This window comes from Leptonotus elevatus, chromosome 18 (assembly GCF_054856555.1).
Source record: "Leptonotus elevatus isolate MCC_2025b chromosome 18, RoL_Lele_1.0, whole genome shotgun sequence".
In the NCBI taxonomy this organism is placed as follows: domain Eukaryota; kingdom Metazoa; phylum Chordata; class Actinopteri; order Syngnathiformes; family Syngnathidae; genus Leptonotus; species Leptonotus elevatus.
The window spans coordinates 9,655,853-9,678,097 of record NC_141256.1 but is presented as its reverse complement, the minus strand read 5'-3'; the positions used below and the strand labels follow the sequence as shown (position 1 = coordinate 9,678,097).

Here is a 22,245-nt window from a genome sequence, read left to right as displayed (position 1 = left end):
ATCAATTGAAAAAACCTTTATTGGCTATTACAGCAAATAAAACACATTCTATAGTTGCTGATCCGCTTTTTTGAATGTCTCTGCCCATTCATCTTTAGAGATCTCTTTCAAGTAGGAGGATTTTCTTGTCATCACCCTGACCTTTAGTTCCCTCAACTGAATTCAAGTCTGGACTGTCTGGGCAAATGCAAAACAATATTTTCATTCATGAAAAATTTCTTAACCACTTTGGCTGTGTGTGTTTTTTGGGGGGATTTTGTCATGCTTAAACTGTCCACTGGCGCCCAAGACCAAATTTCACCACAGGCTGTCTGACTGTCTCTCTCTCTTTTTTTTCTTTCTCTCTCACGGTTACGTTTACTGTGATTAGGTACCCCTGGAATAAATCCGTCTCCATCCTGCCTTTTTTTTTTTTTATAAACAGTGTGCCATTAACAACCAATGAATCCTCACATTAGACTATAGCTACGCTACGTGTATTTCTCGTAAATTTATGAGTTTTTTTCTCGCAAATTTACCATTTTATAAAGTGGCAAATTTGCGAGAAAAAAACTTACATTTTATAAAGTGGCAAATTTTCTCTCTCGGGAATATTACCCCCCTTACCGTAATATACCTAATACGCTGTCGTACAAATTTACCCGTAACACGTTTTTTTTTTGTCGTCATGGAGGCTGCTCAAAAAAGGTTATCCCCAGTTTGGCAACACTAATATTCCACACCACATACAAGTGAATGACACGTATTACTTTGAAAATTCACGTCATTTGCATTGCAAGGTGAAGTGCTCGTTGTCAACAACAGTCAGAATTGTTAAGCATTCATCTATCATAACTAACATAAGCACAATCCCCATCACTTCAGTTTCCACAAGCAACATTAAATCAGTTTTCATGCAATCAATGCCTCATTTTTTGTAGTTACAAAAGTAACGCATTACCCCCCAGCAATGATTGCGTTCCTTCTCAACTGAAGAAATTTTTTGACGATTTGTGTCAGTCCATCTTTGGTTGTGGCCTCCGGAAGCAAAAAAAGTCATTTTTGTGACACGATTAACAACATTTACAACCACTGTATGGAAGTCATTATGTACAACAATCATTTTACAACAGTGTTAAAAAAAAAAAGGAAAGAGCTAAACCTGGACATTAGGATCATTTTACCCGATTATTGAAATAATGAGGCACCAAGTGCATTATGGCTTTTTTTTCTTCTTCTTCTTTTTTTTTTCAAACGCGATGTAAAAAGGTCTTGAGTTGTAGCGTCTCTTCCACGGACAACCTGTCGTGGTAGAAGCTCAGTCCAGTCAGCAGTTCCACGTCGCGGACGCGGGCCACGTGAAGCTGCATCCAGTCGCGCGACCACGTTAAATCCGAGCCGCTCTACAGATCAACGGGAGATTTTAGACGAGAAACCCAACGAGGCATCTTAGCGACGTCGGCGTTACTCACGGGGCAGTTCTCGGTGTAGTCCGCTCTGTGCGGCAGGATGAAGGACTCGACTCTGAGAGGACCCTCGCAGTTCCCAGGACTGAAAGTGGAATTCTTACAACTGGTCAGGATGATGAAAAAATGCGTCGGCGTGGGGGCTTCATTTCTGGAGAAATAGGAGATGGCAGTCATCGGAAAGAAAAACATTTGAATATGAATTTCGGTCTTTGCATATGGGCTCACTATATTATTGAATCATTTTTGATGAACAACCTTGGAGTAGTCTTTTCTGCACACCAATGTTATTATCAGTAAAAACTAACAAAATATGGGGGGAAATGAAATAAAACAAAAACAAATATTTTTAAATAAATAAAAACTTGAAACAACATTTTATGTTTATAAAACAACTAAAACTAACTATAATCACTTCATTGACTACGAACAATCGAAAAATCAAACCAAGCAAGATCTTATGATCCTACAACAAATGTGCGATCATCTTACGGCACAAGGGTCTTGAAGGCGTCCACTTTTCCATTATAATCTTCATCAAATATTGGACCACTCATGATGTTGACTCCGTTCAACTGCTCGGAATACTTTGGAAGCAGGACACCATGGAAATATTTCCAAACATCTGATGGAAGTGGAAAATACACAAATAAATCATTTTCAGTGCCACATACAGTTAGGTATTTAATTGGTAAATTTGCATGTTTTTTTTTAAAATACTTAGTCAGTCAATGGGTGGGTTTTCATCCACCTATTTTTATTCCAATTTTCAAGAATTGCGAAACAGAAACTGAATGGAAACGCCAGAAATTCAAAAAAATAAAGGCCTCAAAATTCGCAAAAAAAGTTTTTACGCTAGGAGGGGGTGTGTTTTTTTTTTTTTAAAGCGTATCGAAAAAGGAAAATGCGCATTTTGGCGATGGAAACAGGTTTTGCGAATAAGCGACGACAAGACCGGATATACGTCGCACGTTTTGACCGATTGCGTCATACGCACGTTTGTAGTCACAATAAATGGCGGATGATAAAGTAAGTTTTGTTTGGGGAGACGAAGAAACACGATTCTTTTTATAATTAATTAAAGAAAAAAAAACATTAATGCCATTTTAGATGGCTTTATTAACATCAGCTCTCAATGTAACGATACACTTCACTTACTTGCGGGAGGGAAGCCAACAAGACAAACTACTTCCGTTTAGTCGGTCAAAACCAACATTCCCAACTGAAACTCCCCATTGTCTCAAAGTTCCGTCACTACAACGTCATCTCGCGGCGCATATTAGCAAAAGAAGAGCGGATGGAAACGGGCATAAGTCGCATGTCCATTTTGCGCATTTTCACAAAATTCGTATTAAAATTCGAAACATTTGGATGGAAACCTGACTTGACATTAATTTTCTGACATGTAATACCCAAAATGTGCCACTTGAGGGCAGCATCTGTCAGCTCATTCAACAGTGAGGCTCCAAACATTCAAAGCCATCCAAATGGAGTGAGTCACTTTTCCATTGCAGTGGGTGGTTCCACTCAAAACATTTGCCTTCCTTGTTGTATTCATCGAAGTGAAAGTGGAAAATGTATACATTTAAAGAGACATTTGCATCTAAAATCCCCAAAGTGAGCTGTTTGCAGTCTTATAAACAAAATGGATACGTCACCTTTAAATGCCGGGAACATTGGCACCATGTTGCTTGTGATGAGTGAGTCTGCCGAACCGTCTTTGACATTCAGGCCTTTTGGAAGGAAAGAAGCAAGAGGACTGAACGTATAATCTCACTGGACAATTGCCACAGTTACTCTACTGTTTCTTTTGACATATTTTACACTTGTCAGCTTCAATTCAAGTGATGAGAAACTGTGACCAGGACACACACACACACACACACATACACACTCACTGGCGGGATACAGCAGGCCGTGGGTGTTGTCTTTGCCGCACATCTGGCTGGTGGACGGTGGGATGCGGACGTCGGGGCCAATGCACGCCTCCAGAGACGGGTCCAGGGGTTTCATTGTGGCCTGAAAGAGCAGATCGGTTAGGAGTCAGGGTGCAGCCCCCCCCCCCCCCCCCCCCCATAGTGTCAAAATTTGTGCGTTCATTTCAAGTTCCTTTAACGGCACTATTTTATTTAAACGCGCGATTAATGACTGGCCCTTACTTCCAGTCGCAACGCAGTAGACACGTCCACTTCAAAATTTAGCAGTAATAAATTTAATAATAATGCATATATTTGTGGAGACTGGAGTCAAGTTGTATTTTACAATTTAAAAATTGCTTCATGTTAAAGATTAGATAGCTCTTAATATGAAAAGAAAAATGCACTGAGATGTCACCAACGTCTTACAAATGCAATTATGTTATCGAGTGGCAGGAAAATGGCCTCAACACAAATCAACATATTTTTAATTTTAACTCAGTTTTATGAATTATTATGAAATGATTGTATCAGTGACTAAAAGATGCAGCCATATTTCTATTTTTTAACATGAGTATGAAAACTTACAAAAAATTGTAAATTTTGTTGTACATTTAGAACAAATATAAAATTTATATATGTATATATCTATATATATATATTTTAATCATATTTATTATTTGGGGGGTTACCAATTAGCACAAAAAAATAGAAAATTATATTAAAATGTATATTCAAAATTATATTAAAATGTATATTTTATAAACTATATTATAGTATAAAATTGGTCAGAAACACGTTTTTTTAAAGTGTTTTTTTTCTCTTTATGATAAAATTTTACTCTGTGAGTTAATGAATTTTGTGTTGGCATATTGTGGTTCTTTACTTTTTTTTTTTTAATATTATTATTTTTTACTTGAACATTTGTTGTTATATTTCCAAATAAATGTTGTATAGATATGTGTTGAGAAAAAAATTATTTCAATATATTCTTTAATGCAAAATACATTAGCAAGAGCAATTAAGACAAGCAAAATATAACATTTAGAATACATTGAGGGTGGAGAGTATGCGAAGAGTATGCGAAGAGTATGCGAAGCCCTCGGAACCCCCTTTGAACCCCCGATGAACCATTCAAGTATGCAAGCCGGTGTCACCGTTGCCACAATGACGGAATTTACGTTCCCTGTTGCTAGCCAGTATCCCAACAAAATTATTTCAAATGATTATTCTAGGATCGAATGACCGCACGTTTGGATTTGAAGGTGTCAGAAAGCAACTAATCGCTCCCTCGACAACAGATAACATGACCACCATTCAAATTGTCACTTGCCAGAATAGAAACAACCGCGAGTTGCATTTCAAAGGAGCGCGGAAGTAAACAAGATGCTGAAAATATCCCGTGGCATGAGTGACAACACCAACATTCAGTAGCTGGGGATACACAAGGAAGCCAGGGCTCATCACTGTGTCGTTACTACGTGGGAAATGTTGACGCCCCCCCCCCCCCCCCCCCCCGCTCAATGGGGTGACGAAGATAACCATTTTATAAGTGACAAGCCCAGGAAAGTCCGGTGGTAAGCCAAAAAAGTTACAAAGGTAAATAAAGTTTTCAAATTCAGTGAGATGCACTTGTACAGTGAATGAATGGAAAATCATCATTCTAAAGTAGTGGCATGCACTTAAGGTCACTAATGTTTACACTAAACACACAATGAGAACAGTTCAGAAAAAACTTTGTGGAGATGACTAAGAACAGCCTAAGGAGGAATTCGAACCGTAAAGTCAAACCCTCATTCCGCCCCCTTCCAAACCCACATCACCGCTAGCCGAGGCTATGTTTAGGGATGAAAGACTCACCGGATTGGGGACGGTATACGACACCCAGAGAGCCATGTGACGGTCTTGGCTGTAGCCTGTGATGTAGTTGGACTGGTGAAGCAGACAAAAGGTTGCGTCCGGCTGGACGACGCCGGGCACGCCGAAAGGATGGTGGAGGCGACGTAAACTCGATCTGACGGCTGTGATAGGAAAGGAAAAATCATTTTCTCATGTTATGATGTCATTTTTTGTACAGTTTAAATGTTTATTTTGGGGTGTTTCCACTGTTGGCCACTAAATGGTGGCATACTATTAGTATTATTTGACACTATATTTGAAAGAAGAAGCGCGTAAACAGGAAGTATTTCAAGTTTAGTCCAGTTTTTGCTGAAGATTATTTAATATAATATTAAATTCTATGTAATACTTCTTTTTTTTTTTACATGGCTGTAGGTTCATTTTATATTGTGGATCTTTGGGTATAATTATTGATTATGAAAAGTTACATTATTTAGTTTGGAACAAATGGGATTTGTTTACTGTAAACACAGGGGGATTGATAAACTGTAACAATGGTTTTGCCTTGGCTTGCTCTTTCTCAATATACTCATGTGATTGTATTACTTTAAAAACTTTTTTTTTGAAGTGCCGCAAATGCTTTAAAAACTGATTTAATTTATTGTGAGGGTGCTCTGGAACGTAACTCCCGCATGTGGACCGACTAAAGCCAACATTTTTCAGTGTTTCTGCCATGCCACTAATTTGAGGAATCACAGTAATCACCATAACAGCGTAGTTACCTAATGCACAAAATGTTTGATGTAAGATTGCCAACTGTACTTGGGCTGTGGATTACAAGATGCAATAACGGAACTCAAAATGGAAAAAAAAAAATAACAGCAGGGTTTGGCTCCCATTCATTTGGATTATACTGACTTCATTGAGTACAAGCGAACTTTTGGCCAGCGGAAAATAGAAAAGGGCCAAACTGTTGCCACAAAGCTGAACAACCAAAATAAAATGTCTAAAAATACAATCCATGCTTGGCACCGAGAAGCACGAATACGCTCCCCTGCGTGCAAACCGCACCAGTTATCCTTTATGATCTCGTCAAACTTGAATGAATGTAAAACGGAAAAATAAAAAGACACTCACTGGCATTTGGAGTCAAGATTGCTGCGTCCGTGTCTTCACCCTAAAAGGGAGAAAACAGTTGAAATCTATTGCACAGTATGAACGACGTAACGTTATTGATGATGTGGTTCGTTGGGGAAAAAAGAAAGTTCACCCTTTCTCCTTCTCTGAGTGACTTGCACGTGCAGTTTAGGTCGACGGCCGTGCGCGGGTCACCGGCCTGGCAGGGGATATCGTGGGAGAGCTGCGCAGGGTGAACAGGCAAGTAGACGGGACGCTCGAGGAGGTGGTTCAGACTCCCGTGTGTGCCGTTGTTGGGAGCGGGAGGGATGCCAAGAAGATCTGGAGGGACGGGGCGGGTAACATCAAAAGGGCTACTTTCACCTCAATTTCATCTCAACCCTAATGAGCTATAAATAACTACAGGGTGCAAAAAATGACACGTACACTCTGAAAATATTCCCATTTATTATTATATTATTGCAGCCGTCATCTGAATAAATAAATACATCAATTATATATACATAAATAACAGCCAAATTTCAGAAGCTCATTTACGTGGTTGTCAGTGCGCCATCCAGTGGACAAAATAGTAAATTTTCGCGAAAAACTTTTGTTTGTGTCTGTTCTCATGGGCCAGATCGGACCCCGTGAGGGGCCACTTCTGGCCCGCAGGCCATATGTTTGATACAGCTGTTCGACAGAATACCGCTTATTCTCAGTTTACACCAGCTGACTATATTATTATTGTACAATTACTATAATGATATGCAGAAAACATGATATATGTTGATTAATGAAAAAAAAAATATATATATATATATTTAATATTTTTGCTGTACATTAACTTTGCATCATAAAGTTCAATTTTGAACACTTAAATTTGCTTCTTTGACCCCATTTTTTTTTAAACAACCTCTTCTATATGAGTGTCATGTGTTTTGCAATATCAACTGAAATGGCAGGATATAATAAATAATAATAAAGAATAAATTGTCCTATGAACTCATTCACTGCCATTGACGACTATAGACGTAAAAAAAAAATTGAACTATTTCTATTTGTTTACCATTTTTTCCACTTTTGTTTTTTAATCTTTTTTTTTTTTTTAAGAAAAAGAAAAGATTATTCAAAATTAGGGGCGTCAGGCAATTAAAATTTGTAATCGTAATTAATCGCATGACTTCACTAGTTAACTCATGATTAATCACAAATTTTATATCTGTTCTAAATGTACAATAAAACAAAATTTCTAGGTTCTCATACTCTTGTTAACAAAAGTGGGAAAAAAACAAATAGAAATAGTTCAAATGAATTTTTGACGTCTATAGCCGTCAATGGCAGTGAATGAGTTCATGTGTCTGCCACTTACCACACATGAGGTTATATAATTCAATGTTCTCAAAAGGAGGCACAATCATGTCACTCTTAAATCCTGGACCATAACCGATGAAGATTGCCTGGAAAAACAAATGTATTCAGTTGTTAATAAAAAATAAAAAAGTACTATATTTAGTCTGTTTAGTCCTATTAAAATGGAGATAAAATAAGCAGGGGATTCCAGTTGCAGGAAAGACATCACGATGAATGTGAAACACCGCTTAAACATTACTTCCTTAAATCCAATCTGACTGACGGAGACTCATTTGATCAGCTTGACTTGAACCTGATAAATGTCATATTCTTCTTTTAAACAGGATATTTATGCTCAGTGACGAACACCCTGCTTTGGTCTCACCTGCATGTTGGTGAAAAGGTTATCGGAGCCATGGAAACCGCCCAAACAGTACTTGATTTCCTTGCGGTTTCTGTGCATAAAAAAAGGAAGAAAATTCTTTATTAACTCATTCACTGCCATTGACGGCTATAGACGTAAAAAAATCATTTGAACTATTTCTATTAGTTAATTTTTTTTCCAATTTTGTAAAGAGTATGAAAACCTAGAATTTGTTTTATTTTACATTTAGAAAATATGTCAAATTTGTTACTTTATAAACTTGCAAATTTAAGAGTTTTTTTCTCACTTTAAATTTGCAAGAAAAAAAACTTAAATTTGCCACTTTCTAAAGTGGCAAATTTGCAAATGTAAAGTGAGAAAAAAATCACACATTTGCGAGTTTACAAAGTGGCAAATTTTATATCTGTTCTAAATTAAAAAAAAATCTAGATTTTCATACTCTTAACAAAATTGGAATAAATTGTGAAACTAATAGAAATAGTTCAAATGAATTTTTGACGTCTATAGCCGTCAATGGCAGTGAATGAGTTGATATAGCTTATTATTTGAATTCCTCTAAATGACAACAATGACTTACAACGCAGCCTGCCAGCCTTCTTTCATATACAGGTGTCCTCTTTCTATCCTCACATTGTTGGCAAAATGAAAGCGTTTGGGGAGATTCTCTTTAAGGTACGCCCTCAATGGCTGCTCGGGAGTCCTGCACTTCAAAACAGACACAGAGCCGGCAGGATCAACACACGGCGGCTCGTTTGACGCCGAGCCAAGCGAGCAGATAATCTTCCATCCGCTTGCATCAATACAACAAGTCACGTTCGGAATTCTCTGCATACCGACAGGTTCTTCACCAGGCCCTCATAGCCGACTGCGGGAGGGAAAGAGAAGTGACGTTGGCGGTGAGGAAAAGGTCAGGGGTGTTGGGAGGACGGCAAAGTTGGGTGTTAGGAACTCACAGGAAAAGAAGTCGCCAGGCAGGCGGCTGGGTCTGATACGGGCGGCCGCCCCTTGAATGACCGTGAAGGCGTCGGTGTTGTCCTGGTAGGAAGACACGAATGCCGCTTTTTCACATGTTGCTTCTTCCATGCCTGGGAAAAACACATAACGCTGTGTATAAAACTCATTGGGTAATATAAATAAAGAACGTCCATTGAGAGTCCAAATGCGCAGTGACGTTACAAATGTATGGTGGTATAGCATTTCTTCTACAAAAGAACATCATTCATAAATCATTTTATCTACAACACAAGCTCCCGTCCAAACTCGCGACACCTGCGTGACCTCCGAAAATGTGCGAAACCACCAAAGACTTGCAATGATCATTGAGGCGGGACAAAAAGTGGCAAAGTTAGCGTCAGTGCGCTAAGCAGCGCACCGCAAGTGGTGTGAGTATGTTTCAAAATAAGAGCGTTGACAGGAAGTGGGTGTCTTATTTGACCATTTTTAACTATCTATGTCTCATACTTGATCATATAAACAATAATTAAATAAATAAATATATAATATTGCAACACAAAATATTATATGATATAAAAATAATTAAATAACCAATAAAAACACTGATTGTGATTTTGTAATACTGTCCATAAGTATGATAACATTTATTTTCAGAAAACCATGGTAGGCAATATAACACTGACCAACCAAAGTGGCTCATGGGCTGAAGAATTTGATTCACCTCCAACAAGTAGAATACAATTTTACAAATTGTGCGTTAAAATTGCAGCCAATTTGTGTCTAATGTTTTCAGCATCCTGTCAATACTTTTTGATGAGCTACTTTCAATGTCTGTTGGTTAACTTACCTGCCAAGAAATATCAAACAAAATAAATTAATTATTTTTTAAAAAGTTTGCTTTTCTTATCTCTGATATTTTTTTACATTATATACATAATAATATAAATCTGATTATTTCTGATATTTTCATCTGACTAAACTTCTTCCTCAGTTCACACGGCCCCTTTTTGATCTCCGTTTGGCACGCTTTCCTGTGACAAGTGCAATGACTCAACCAAGTCAAACATTTGGAAAGCAACTGCAAGCCTCAGAGCCATCTGGATGTTTTTCAACTGCCAAACCGCAGCGACTTCAGGCGAGCGAAGATGGCACCGCACTGATTTCGCAACATCCAACTTTTCGATCACAGTTGGGCCTTTGGTCACATTTATGCTATTTCATAGTCCATTCATTCGAGTGAACCTGTTCCATGGCTTGCCAAGGCTGCGGGCGGGGGTGGGGGGGGGGGGGGGGGGGGGGGTAGCGTTGTCAACTCACCGTGATCCGATATGATGATTAGGTTGACACAGTGGAGCAAGTTCCTATGCATCAAACCGTCCATTAACATCCCCATAATCCGGTCCACGTTCTTCAGGGCCTCGACGACCTAGGGAACAAATGAAGTAATCAGATGCACCGTACGGACAAAAGAATTGGGTCACGTTGTCATTACAGGAAGTGAAAAGGGAAGACAATGCGGTTGATTTTGGTTCAAGATGTTCTACAGATTGTGAGCAAGACATATACTCGATGATCATTCCAAAGATGCTTGATAGGGTTGAGGTCAGGGCTCCTGTCTCACATACTTTTTCCAACCTTACTTTTCTGTGACCCGTTGAGATAAAACCTTACTTGGCTGCTTCCCGGTCCGTAGCGATGCCCTGATGAGTCAGGCTCCTCCAGGTACAAAGTATAAAAGTCAGGTCTGAAATAAAATAAAATAAAATAAATATTTATTATTATTATATTTAAAAATTTATATATAATAATATAAAATATATATCCATATATTTATTTTATTTCAATGTATATATATTAAAATAAAAAAATATTTAAAATTAAAAATGTATATTATATTATTAAAAGAAATGCCGAAATACCGTTCTCCTTGCGCTAAATCCAGCCAATCAAACAGCATCCACACTCTGGACTCGAAGGTTGTGCTTCTGTCGACAGAGAAATCCACACCGAGCAATATTATAGTATGTGATATGACCTTAAATAGAGATGACTTGACTAAACTAGCATGTGCGCAACATAAGTCGTAAATCGAGTCGGGTCAGTACTTGGATTAAAGCAAGTCATCACGTCACAACTCTTAGACACTTTGCACTCAGTACAATCCTGTTTTTCAATGTTGTAGATCAGGGTTATAATTTTTTTTTTACCTTATATCGACCTGGGAGTGGGGTGATCGCATTGCTTGGGGATCGAACCCGCACCCACTGGTTTGGTAGCAAGCGCTACCAGTGAGCTAAATTTCTTATTTGGAAGATAGGTGGACTTTTTTTTAAAATACATATATATATATATATATATATAATGCGATCTACCAATACAACCTGCAACCAAGGACATATTGAGCAACTTTGTTGTAGATTAATTTAAATTACAAACACTTGCAGAGATTTGTAGAACTAAAATCGGAAAAATCATTAAAAGGATCCCTCTTCACATTAAGTAACTCTCTTAAAATAACATAAATAAAGATAACTAAGCAGTGCCACTCTTACCTATCATAGATTTTGAAGAAATCTGGGAAGCTGCCATTGATGTTGACATCCGAGCCGGGCCAAAAGACGGTTCCCGTTATTAATTTGTGACGCATGGCAGTAATCCAGACCTGCAGAGAAGTGAAGTGAGTCAAAGAGGAATGAATAAAAAGAAACGAAGCGTCGCTGGTGATCTAACATCTGGATTCATGTTCATCATTTTCTCCACAGATAATGTTGACAATGCCATTGTGAAGCAACGCATTCCCGCGCAGTAAATCACTCCTATCGTGGAAAGTCGTCCGTTCCACTGGCGGCCAAGGCCAAAAAGAAAATGGATTCCCGCCGCTTCATTATTTAATGAGCCCTACGAAGTGCAGCCCACGCTAACTGTCAAAGTTTCTCATGATACGATGTCGAAAAATGACACTCCAAAAAAGGACAAAACATTTACTTACCGGCTCTCCTTGGTACCATTTCGGATTGAATTTCTCCTCAGTTTTCAAGCTGAAGAATGTATTGTGGGTTACATCGTACATCTTGTTGTCAACTATCCCGTGGGATTCTGGGTAAAGGCCCTGTAACAATGAAATCTCTGTTATTATCTTCAACAAAACCAAATATTACTTTTTGGAGATGCAGATTTGGAATTTAACTCATGAATTTTCCAACCAATAATTCAAATGAATAAACACCACAATCAGTGCCCTTTAAGAACATAGTGGACGTTGGATAGATTAAAAAAAAAGAATAATTAAATATTCAAAAAAGATGAAAAAGCTTTTAAAAATTACCCAAAAATGTTTAAAAATTCACCATAAAATGTCTATGAAATTGCCAAAAATGTCAGAGAATTGAATACAAAGAAAATTTTAAATGTTCAAAAAGTAACATAAAATATCCCAAAATAAAGACAGAAAATTACTATAAAGTATTTTTAGAATTTACCAAAAAGTCAGAATTTAAAAAATCTGAAAAAAAATAAAAATTACCATAAAATATCCACAGCCAAAAATGGCAGAAAATGTGAGCAAAAAAGGAAGGAGGCAGAAAATTACCATAATATGTCCATAAAATTGTCAAAATGTTAAAAGTTCAAAAAGTTACATAAAATGTCCAAAAATAAAGACAAAAGAAAATTGCAATAAAATATTTTTCGAATTGCCCAAAAAAAGTCTGAAAATTTATTTTTTTTAAAGCAGAAAAAAGTTATCAAAAATTAACTATAAAATGTCCAAAAACAAAAGAAGAAATCCTGAAAATGACCATAAAATGTCCGCAGAATTCCTAAAAATGGCAGAAAATGACCATATGTCCATAAAATTGCCAAAAATGTCTAAAATTTGCCAGAAAGGCAGAAAAGTCTAAAAAAAAAAATGTATGAAGAACAAAGTATGAAAAATTACAACAACAAAAAAAAATCACAAATGAAAAGCCAAAGGTAGAAGAAAATGAATGTCAAAGTATTGGATGATGCATATTTATTTATGTTATGATGCAGATCTAATTAGTTCTTGGGCCCTCAGTACATTAAACTAACACTAACACACTGTTTCCTGTTTCAATCATCACAACACAATCTTCAAAAGTTTTATGGCTCCAGACACATTCTTTGCTATTTATTTGGCCTAAAATGGCTCTTTTGACAAAAAAAGGTTCCTGATCCCTCGTATACATGAAGAACCCGACAGAGGATGTTAAATTTCTGCTGTCATTTATGTTTGCACCGCATTTACATAAAGTGCTAGCCGGAGGCTGAGTTGCACTGTGTTTGTTTACAGACAAGGTGTGCGGCTCGAGCACGTGGCAGACATACAAATAAAAGACAAGGTGCAGCTCATACTCACAGTGACAATGGAGTAGTGGTTTGGGAATGTCTTTGTAGGATACACTGGCCTCATATGTGACGTGGTCGTACCCAAGGCTCCTGCAACACGGCGTTTGACCTTCATCAGGATGTTTCTTCAACCACGAGATGCCGCAGAAATGCAACTTCTGCCCACTTACGTAACTTGCTGATGACTGGTGTGTGGCTGGCGTGATCTTTCAGATAACTGGCCCGGAAACCGTCCAAGGACACCAGGATGAGGGGCGACCTGGTGAAACTAAACAGGAAGCGGCAAGAGTAGTGAAAGTAATTAAAAAAAAAATTGCTTGGCAAATTCTTAGGAAATGATGTTGAAGAAGCTTTTATAAAAAATCTTATGAGCAACAACACATCAGCAAAAATAATCATTTAGTGTTAGCGGTTCCTTTTTTCCATGTCGTAATGAGCCTGTCTGGGATAACACACACCTACACACAAATACATTCCTGAGTCATTAGACGGGTTTCCACAGAGACAATGATTTTTCCACACTGACAAAAAAAACAAAAAAAAGCCTCCACCACAGAAGGTCACTTTTTTTTTAAGAAGCAAAAAGACGGAACATGCAGGCAGCCGCAAACAATTCTTTTTTTGTTTTCCGGAGCCACAAGCTGAGAGGAGCCGGCTGGGAACAATGGCGGCCACTCACTCGCCATCCATGTGGGTGTCGCCAGTCAATGGCGTTATTTACAGAAATTCGTTACGGTGAATTACTTAGAAAAAGCAGAGTGTGGTGTGATCAAAAGCAACAAGCTCTGATTGGAATACAACAGCGTCTTGAGATGCGAGTTTGATTTATTCTGTGAAAACACACTTAACTCAAAACATTTGTATCTCAAATCATCTTTCACTATTTAAATGAATGGGAATGCCATTAATCTATTTCATTCTGCTCAAATTCTGTTTCTATTTTTTTTTTTTACTTTAATAAGGATGTTCGATACCACTTTTAAAACAACCCCCCCCTCCCCCCTCAACACACACACATAATAATAATAATTAAAAAACTATATACCCGATTCCGATACTCTGCTATATATTTTTTCCTGAAATATTTACATAATTAATAATTATTTTTAAATGACTTTTTGCATGGATCCTTTTGAGAACCACTGCTCTCTGTCTGGTACGGCAGAAATATGCGGAATGATAAAGAATTCCAAAGCACTACCTTGGTGGACACTGCGACTGTTCACGTCCCACAGAGGCGTCCTGCTGCAGCCAGTGCACATCGTCATCTGCGGGGGAAGGGGGGGGGGGGGGGGGTTTGGGGGGTGGGGGGTGGGGGGGATGTCATGATCACATTCATTTGTCAAAAGTCTTTACTCTTGAATTCACCCGAGACTGTGTGTGTATTGCTGCTGTTTTGGTTAGCAACAGAGTTGAAATGGGATCCGCAGTTAACTTTTGAGGTGAGGTAAATACAGTTACGAACCGTAACTGAGAAGCTTCTATTTGAGGAAATACGGTAATTTGATGCAATATATTATGACAACAACTAACTCACTAGAAATGTATATTAGATGAGTGAAACATTTCCAAAGGACACGAGTAAATCAAATGTATGCAATTTATGTTTATGGCACTTTTACCTTGTCTATTGATTTTTTTTTTGTCATTAACTCATTCACTGCAAAACTTCATGTGAACTATTAATATTAGTTTTTTATTGTACATTTATAACAGATAAAAAATTATCATCCAATTAATTACGATTAAACGCCCCTTATTTTTATTTTATTTTTTAAATCAGGCCCGTCAGTTGTTTCAATTTTTAATTGTAATTGATCACATGACTTCACTTGTTAACTAACGATTAATCACACATTTTATATCTGTTCTAATTTTACACAATTTTTTTTCTAGGTTTTCATACTCTTGTTAGCAAAAGTGGGGGAAAAAATGTTAAACTAATAAAAATAGTTCAAATGAATTGTTGACGTTTATAGCCGTCAATGGCAATGAATGAGTTACAAAGTCTTCCTTAGGAGTAGAGTGTCTTGTAAATAACCTTTATCAGTATTAACAACCACTCTTGGGCTGATTTTACAACACTTGTAAGAGGACTTTTATCTTTTCAAATCTTTGCAGCTTTGGTTGACCTTCTCTACTTCCTTTTGCTCACTTAAAAAAAAATTGCAGGGTTTGTGAAATCAGCCAAGTGATAGTTTCATAAACAATTATTTAGCAGGGATCAGCATAATAAAGTTGAATCACTAAGTAGAATTAGCACAAGTAGGCATATAATATTGACTTTGGGCTACAGGAATTCCATAGCGATGGAAATTTCCACACAGGAAATAATGTAAACTACAAGTAGACGCTTCAGGCTCAAACTGCCGCCAGCATAACATCATTCAAAAACAGCTTTGAAGAAAGTTGAGTTACTCGTATCAATGAGCGCGTTTTATGCGAGATGGACAACAACCAAGAAAGATGCGCTCAACTGTCTCATGCCAAAATAGGGCTCCATGTGGTGAAGTCTAATTTTTTCCATATGCATCCCATGCCACGCTAAATGTGGAAATACGTATAAGGGTGGTGGTGCCACAAGAGAAGAAGGCACCCCACCCAGGACGGGGGCAGCTGCTGCACACAGCTGAACTAAGCGAGGCTTCCGCCAACACGCAGCAGGAGATTTGGACCGGAGCCTTTTTGACAACCGCCCTTCTCGAACCAGCTTCTATTGCTTATTCACAACACACTCGCAATCTGACAAATGTTGGGTGTCAGTGTCACCACATTGGCCCTAAACTGTCTGCTATGGTAACGAGACCCTCCCTTTTGTGGCGCTTGAATTACTCACAGTGGGTTTTTGTTGACGAGGGGGACTTTCAAGGAAACCAAAAAGACAAAAACCCGCCAAAGGTTCTGTTCCATTTTGAATTTGTACAATCCAGTGCATTTGTTATAACCCATGCAAGAAAGGAGGTCTTTTTTATTTATTTTTTATTTTTAGAACACCCACACAAAAAAAAAAGGTCACAAAAGTGGAAAATATCTTGTGTTGTGTTTTGACCAACGCACAGTCAAACCTACCGGTTTTGGAACGTTGGAAGGGTAATATCAGTGCAAGGAGGAGGAGGAGTACACAGAGAATGACCTGCAGAAGAAAAAAAATGTCACAAAATGTAGCAATGTCATTGGTAGACAGGAAATATAAAGAATGAAATACTGAAAAATACAGCAAGAATTTCGAGGAGCTGATTAATCAGCATTGTGTTATGGGTGAATTATCTATTTATTTGTTTGTTTATTTATTTATTTAACAACAAAAACTCAGATGTTGTTTCCAATGTTCTAATTTGTTTTTGTTGGGGAACAACTAGTGTTGATTTGTGCTTATAAAATAACTTAAATGTAACCTCTGAAGGTGGACCTTGAAAGCCAAAACTTTTTTTTTTAAATGCTTCTATTAAGAGTTAAAATTCAAAAATGTCACAAACTATGATCCAAAAGTGGTTTTAATATCATTACGACATTACCCTTAATAATAAATAGTTCACAGATTATTTGATTTTGACATGTGTTGCCTCACTAAGTTACTCACACTATTTCTATCACTCGGTTGCGGTTAGCTTGCTAGCTAGCTTGCTAGCTGGCTTTGGTTACACGCACCTAATTCATACATTTTCCTCGGATGTCACAATTTACAGAACAGCTCAATGTCGTTATTCACATTCCCAAGAGACGAGGTGACGCCACAGACGAGCCAGCTGCTCGTCTGCTGGCCTACGGAAGCCATGGAAGTTATTATGTTATGTTATGTTAGCTCACGAGTTAGCTGGTGGCTAGCACCTCTTGCCACAGCATGGAAAGACCAATAAAAGGGATACATTTCAGCCTGCGGGGGTTCTAAGCAGACACATTTTCACGGCTCAAACATGAGAGTTGATTTTTTCATGACTTTGAAGCCTCATTTATAAAGTTAACGATTTTTTTTTTTTACAAATCATTAAAAAGGTTTCATTGTTGTTAGCACTCTTCCCTGTTAGGTGTCAATTTTAAATACATATTGTATGTATTTTCACTTAAGAGGGACTTTGGGTTTGAAAAAAGCCAGTTGTACAACCTCCATTTTTGAGTGAATAAATATTAAGATGGAGCCAAAGTCAGGGGGAAAAAAAAGCTAACAAAAATGTTCCTTTTGGCCTCCTGTAATTTATTGGAAAGCTACGCCTCGCCGGGGGTGGGGCTTTATAATTAGAGGGGATTTTAACAGATCAGTTTATAGAGTCAGGGAGGGTAAAGAACAAATAGAAGCATAAACAGTCGATGCCACATCTATTTTGATCACAAACTCCTCAGTTTTGTTCGTTTTCAATTTATCGCGTGTATGATTTTTGTCAATTTCCTTCATCTTAAAGCAACAAAATCATGCTGAGGCAGAGTAAGCACACGCGACTAATAAAAGCATACAGTTGAATGTGTAATAGCCACACAGATGCTGTCTCTTAGACTTTTAGTTAGATTCTCCTGACTGCTGTTCTTCAAATATTCAACAGCAAAAACGCTGTAGGCCAATGACAGGTTTTAAATTGAATGCCTTAATTTGTTCAGCTGGAGGCAACGGATTCGCTGTGGCGACCCCTGAAGGGAAAAGCCGAAAGGAAAAGAAGAAGAAGAAGAAGCTCTGTAAACTGTTACACAAATAATCTCTTCTGATAAGCGTTGAGTTCGTCTTTATAAATCTGTGGAATTCCGTGACAGGTATGAAAATACGCTGCGGTCACGGTGCCTGTCTGGGTTTACCGAGTTTTACAGCTACGCAGGCGGATAATGACGAGAGTGAGCCGGCTCCTCGGGAATGCCCTTTAGCCCTCTTTGTGGTCTGTGAAAGTAAACAGGCTGTCTGGTGGAAAACGTACTTGATACACTATCGACCGCATTTTTCAGGTCTTCTGGGCGTTTTGGTGGGATTAAATTGTCAAAGTGGGCAGTACGGTGAAACACTGTATTCTTAAGTAACAATATTAGCTTGTTTTAGCTTCAAACGTCATTGCAATTGCTATATAACAAGAACGAGTGAAACATTTGAGCTTAGTTCCTAAAACATTAACTAACCTTGAAAAAGCAAACAGTAATCCTGAGCTCTACTTGCCACTCCGTGGCAAAAACAAATAGTCGGCATGCATGTATTTAAATAGTACTGAATGTATAACTGGTTAAAGAATACTCGCCAGTACTATATTCTCCTTCAAGTCCCTGTAAAGTGAAAACAAATACGACTTCGGAATTTCTATAGCTTCACAATTGTAAACAAACCAGCAGTTGGCGAGCGTGTCCACCGAATGACTCAAATTGCGCCCTTGCTCAACTGTCAAGCATTTAAATGCCACAACTGCAACCTGGAAAAATGGATGCTCATCTTTTGTCTAAAAAATAAAAAATACATAGATGTTTGAAGCGTAACACTACAGCATATCCACTTAAAACTTGCTGTGACTGAGATATATTGCAGTAAGTCGTCGCAGGGCTTTACCACGCTACAACGAGGCGCTCTAAAGCAGCAAAAGCCCTGGTCCATATGCTGACAAGTCAGAAAAAAATGATTCCCTCCTTGACACTCACACTCATCCATCTTTCTCTGCATGGTGCACGTGCACTCATGGCGGACAACGAGGCACTCTAAAGCGGAACTTGCGAATTGCTGATGCGAACAAAGGTGTGGCCCCATTTTAGCTATAAACTAAAATCAGTAAAAATGTAATGGTGGAAAAAAAGTATAACGTTATACAGTAGTTATGCAATGTAGTTATCAGGTTTTGCATGTTTCGATGATAATGCTTAATTATTTTCCACAGTGTTTTTCAAACGAATACACTTTGACAGCTGTAGTAGAAGCATGAGTTTATTCCTTGCTGCGTTTTTTTTTTATATACGTTCGCCTCCTTTTGATAGAAGTCTTAAAAAGTTTTAGCCATTCTTCTTGGAAGCACTTCTACAACACTGCAGTTTAGAATTACTAACAGATGCATGATGGCTGTTTTGTACTCCAGGAAGTAGTGTGAAGTTTGTCCACACATGTCTCCAATTAAAACCATTCGGTACCATTTTGTTGCATTTAGCTTGGAAGCCATTGCGAAGGTGAAGGAACGGTTGGATACGGCGTGTTTGACTTTCTATTTTAAATTGAATTGAAGTTACATACGGTTCATCCAAAGCTTTGCTTGCATCCCAGATTTAGCCTGCCCATGAATATTTTGGGTTTGTTTTCATTCCACCAAGAGTAAACAATTTTTTTTAACGATCTAGACTTAAAACCTACAAAGATGAAACTCAAATGTCCAAATCTAACATTGTTTACAAAAACCAGATTACGATTTAATCTAACGCTGACATTACTTTTTTTTTTTTTAAATATACATATAATGTTTTTTAATCTCTTGTTTTATATCACATAAAATATTGTGCAAAGCATTTTCCAGTGTTGCTGGAACGACTGCACTGCAGAAACAAAAAGCCATTAAAAAAAAAAAGGCCTCCTTTCAGTTGAAACTTTACTCTTCGGTATCCTGACCTGCATTTCACCAGCAGCTGGAAAAAGACCCTCACCACTCAGCCACACTAGCCCCTTTGACCCCCACAGCAGGGGGAAGGACACTCCTGTCTCCTGGGCTCTGTCTCTTGGCATTAGGGTGACAACATTTTGTTTCCGTGTTCTCACACACCAGGGGTGTTAAATGTTTCCATCATGGGCGTGCAACTGTGCCACGAATCAATCCTATAGCTGACGATCTAACAAATCACTTAAATAAAGGATGGGGAATATCGACTTCAAATAAAATAGTTTTGTTGTTTTTTTTTATTTACTTTCCACTACTGGAGTTTGACATGCGAGCGTACATGGGTTTAAAAAAAGAAAAAAAAAGAAAGAAAAAGAAGAAGAAAAAAAAAAGTTATTGGGAGCGAATGATGACTTGAATAGGATTTAGGTGGATGCGCAGTCATTACGTGTGTATTTTTTCAAACATACCCCACAGATGATTTTACAACGCCTGCTCTTCTTCTGCGGCGTCTGCCTCTGACTCTCCGGCTCCGACGCGACAAACGGGGACGCGGTTTGCTCCTCTCCCTGCTTGTACGTTCCTTCCATGGCGCTCGGCTGCTCCACGCACGCACACGCTGCAGACGGAGTGGCAGACAGACGGCGAGGGTGTATGTTTGTTAAAAAGAGTGTTTAGAAAGTTGTGGGAGTGCGGATGTAGCCCTGCGTGCCAGTGTAGCGCCGCCTTGTTTCTTTTACTGACGAATTGTAAAAAGTCTTTCGACGCCGAGTGGGGAAACGCAAAGTGGGAAGTTCCACTCTTTGGATGGTGGAGGGAAAAATAAGTGTATGGGCGCATGAAGATGCCTTAAATTGGAGTTTTAGCAATCCATTGATTCATTATTTTGCTCAGACAAGCAACATGAATTTGGCGTTGGGCGCCCTCTTGCGGTCATACTGGAATACTGCGATCTCTTGGATCCAGATAAAATGATTGTAAGGTTAACGTTCACAATAAACATCATTGTTTCAAGGCGAGATACTAAACTTTATCATTCATTACGTAGTGTAAAAATGTCGAAACAAAACAAAAAAATATATATATTCCATTTGTTTTGCAAGTGTACAGTACATACATTTGTGGAGGAAATAAAATAAAGTAATAAAATAAAATACATACTATTACCTAATAATATTAGGTATAATTGAGTATTTAGCATTTGCACGGCATTCTTACATTTCTTCATCCTACCTGTGGATTTGAGTAGACATACTATTTAAATGATTAAAAACGTGATGGGAATAAAAGCATCCACAAGATGGCAGTGTTGCCTTATTGATAAATTCACCTTCCACCCGTTCAAGTATTTTCACAGTTATAAACTAAGCTCGGTGAGTAGAACATATGAAAGAAGTCACAAGCGGGTACATTTCGAGTCAAGTTTCCTTCACTCCCGGCAGCGTCACGTGATAACGTGATAATTTGCTGGAACTCCTGATCTTTGACCTTGGCCTTTCCTTCACTTGACACAAACATCCCCTGGTCATCTGCTCTCACTCAATGTTTATCTTTGCCCTGCGGCGAATGTGGTTTTCTGTATGTGCGTATGTGAAACAGCCATATTGTGCGACCAAATATGCACTGATGTTATGATTAAAACCATGTAAGGTTATGTGAGGATATCCCAGCATGTATTTCCACTGTGTGTGGTTGTCACAATGTGGGTGGGGGACCTACCACTGTTTAGCATGTACATAAGCAGAGTGTTCCTCTCACAGCTGTCCGCTGCCCAAATAAGCAAACTATGACCTCTCGTGTGGATGGTACAAATGTAACACTTACTGTTTTTATGTCAGGGGTTTCTCACGTCATTTAAACCTTTAGTTTGAAAACGAAACATTTGAATTGCAAAAAGGAAGATTGTACTTTGGCAGAATTTTAAAGCATTTCGATTAGATCAATGTTATGACTGTTTTGGGTTAATTGGGTCATGGAGTCATTGTGTTATAATGTTGACATTTTCAATCGCTATGCTGTTTCTATCTCCCTTGAGATGATGATGTATTAGCCACTCTTAGTTTGTCTAGTCACTCTTATTTTATAGATGCTATGCCATTAATATGTTCTTTATGATGATGATGTCGTCAGTTGCTATGCCTCTTGCGATGATGATGTATTAGCCAATTTTAGTTTGTCTAGTCACTCTTATTTGATAGTTGCTATGCAGTGAACGTTCCTTATGATGATAATGTTGTCATTTGTTATGCAGTTACTATATCCCTTGTTATGATGATGTATTAGCCACTCTTTGATTGTCTAGTCACTCTTATTTTATAGATGCTATGCCATTA

General features: G+C 38.1%; 1 protein-coding gene across 1 annotated transcript; it reads right to left on the bottom strand.

Moving 5' to 3' along the window:
* Position 1: 1 nt before the first annotated feature.
* enpp1 (ectonucleotide pyrophosphatase/phosphodiesterase 1) lies at positions 2 to 20,745 on the bottom strand. Its single transcript, XM_086061707.1, has 23 exons — positions 20,383 to 20,745; positions 16,446 to 16,509; positions 14,578 to 14,644; positions 13,547 to 13,644; positions 13,387 to 13,466; positions 11,998 to 12,117; positions 11,561 to 11,670; positions 10,928 to 10,993; positions 10,680 to 10,752; positions 10,326 to 10,434; positions 9,008 to 9,139; positions 8,888 to 8,919; positions 8,632 to 8,759; positions 8,055 to 8,124; positions 7,689 to 7,776; positions 6,471 to 6,658; positions 6,338 to 6,377; positions 5,222 to 5,382; positions 3,344 to 3,464; positions 3,104 to 3,178; positions 1,938 to 2,070; positions 1,452 to 1,596; positions 2 to 1,382 (listed from the first exon to the last, which is right to left on the bottom strand). The coding sequence occupies exons 1-23, from the start codon at positions 20,500 to 20,502 to the stop codon at positions 1,230 to 1,232; spliced, it is 2,373 nt and encodes a 790-aa protein (XP_085917833.1). The 5' UTR covers positions 20,503 to 20,745; the 3' UTR covers positions 2 to 1,229.
* Between the last annotated feature and the right edge of the window lie 1,500 nt (positions 20,746 to 22,245).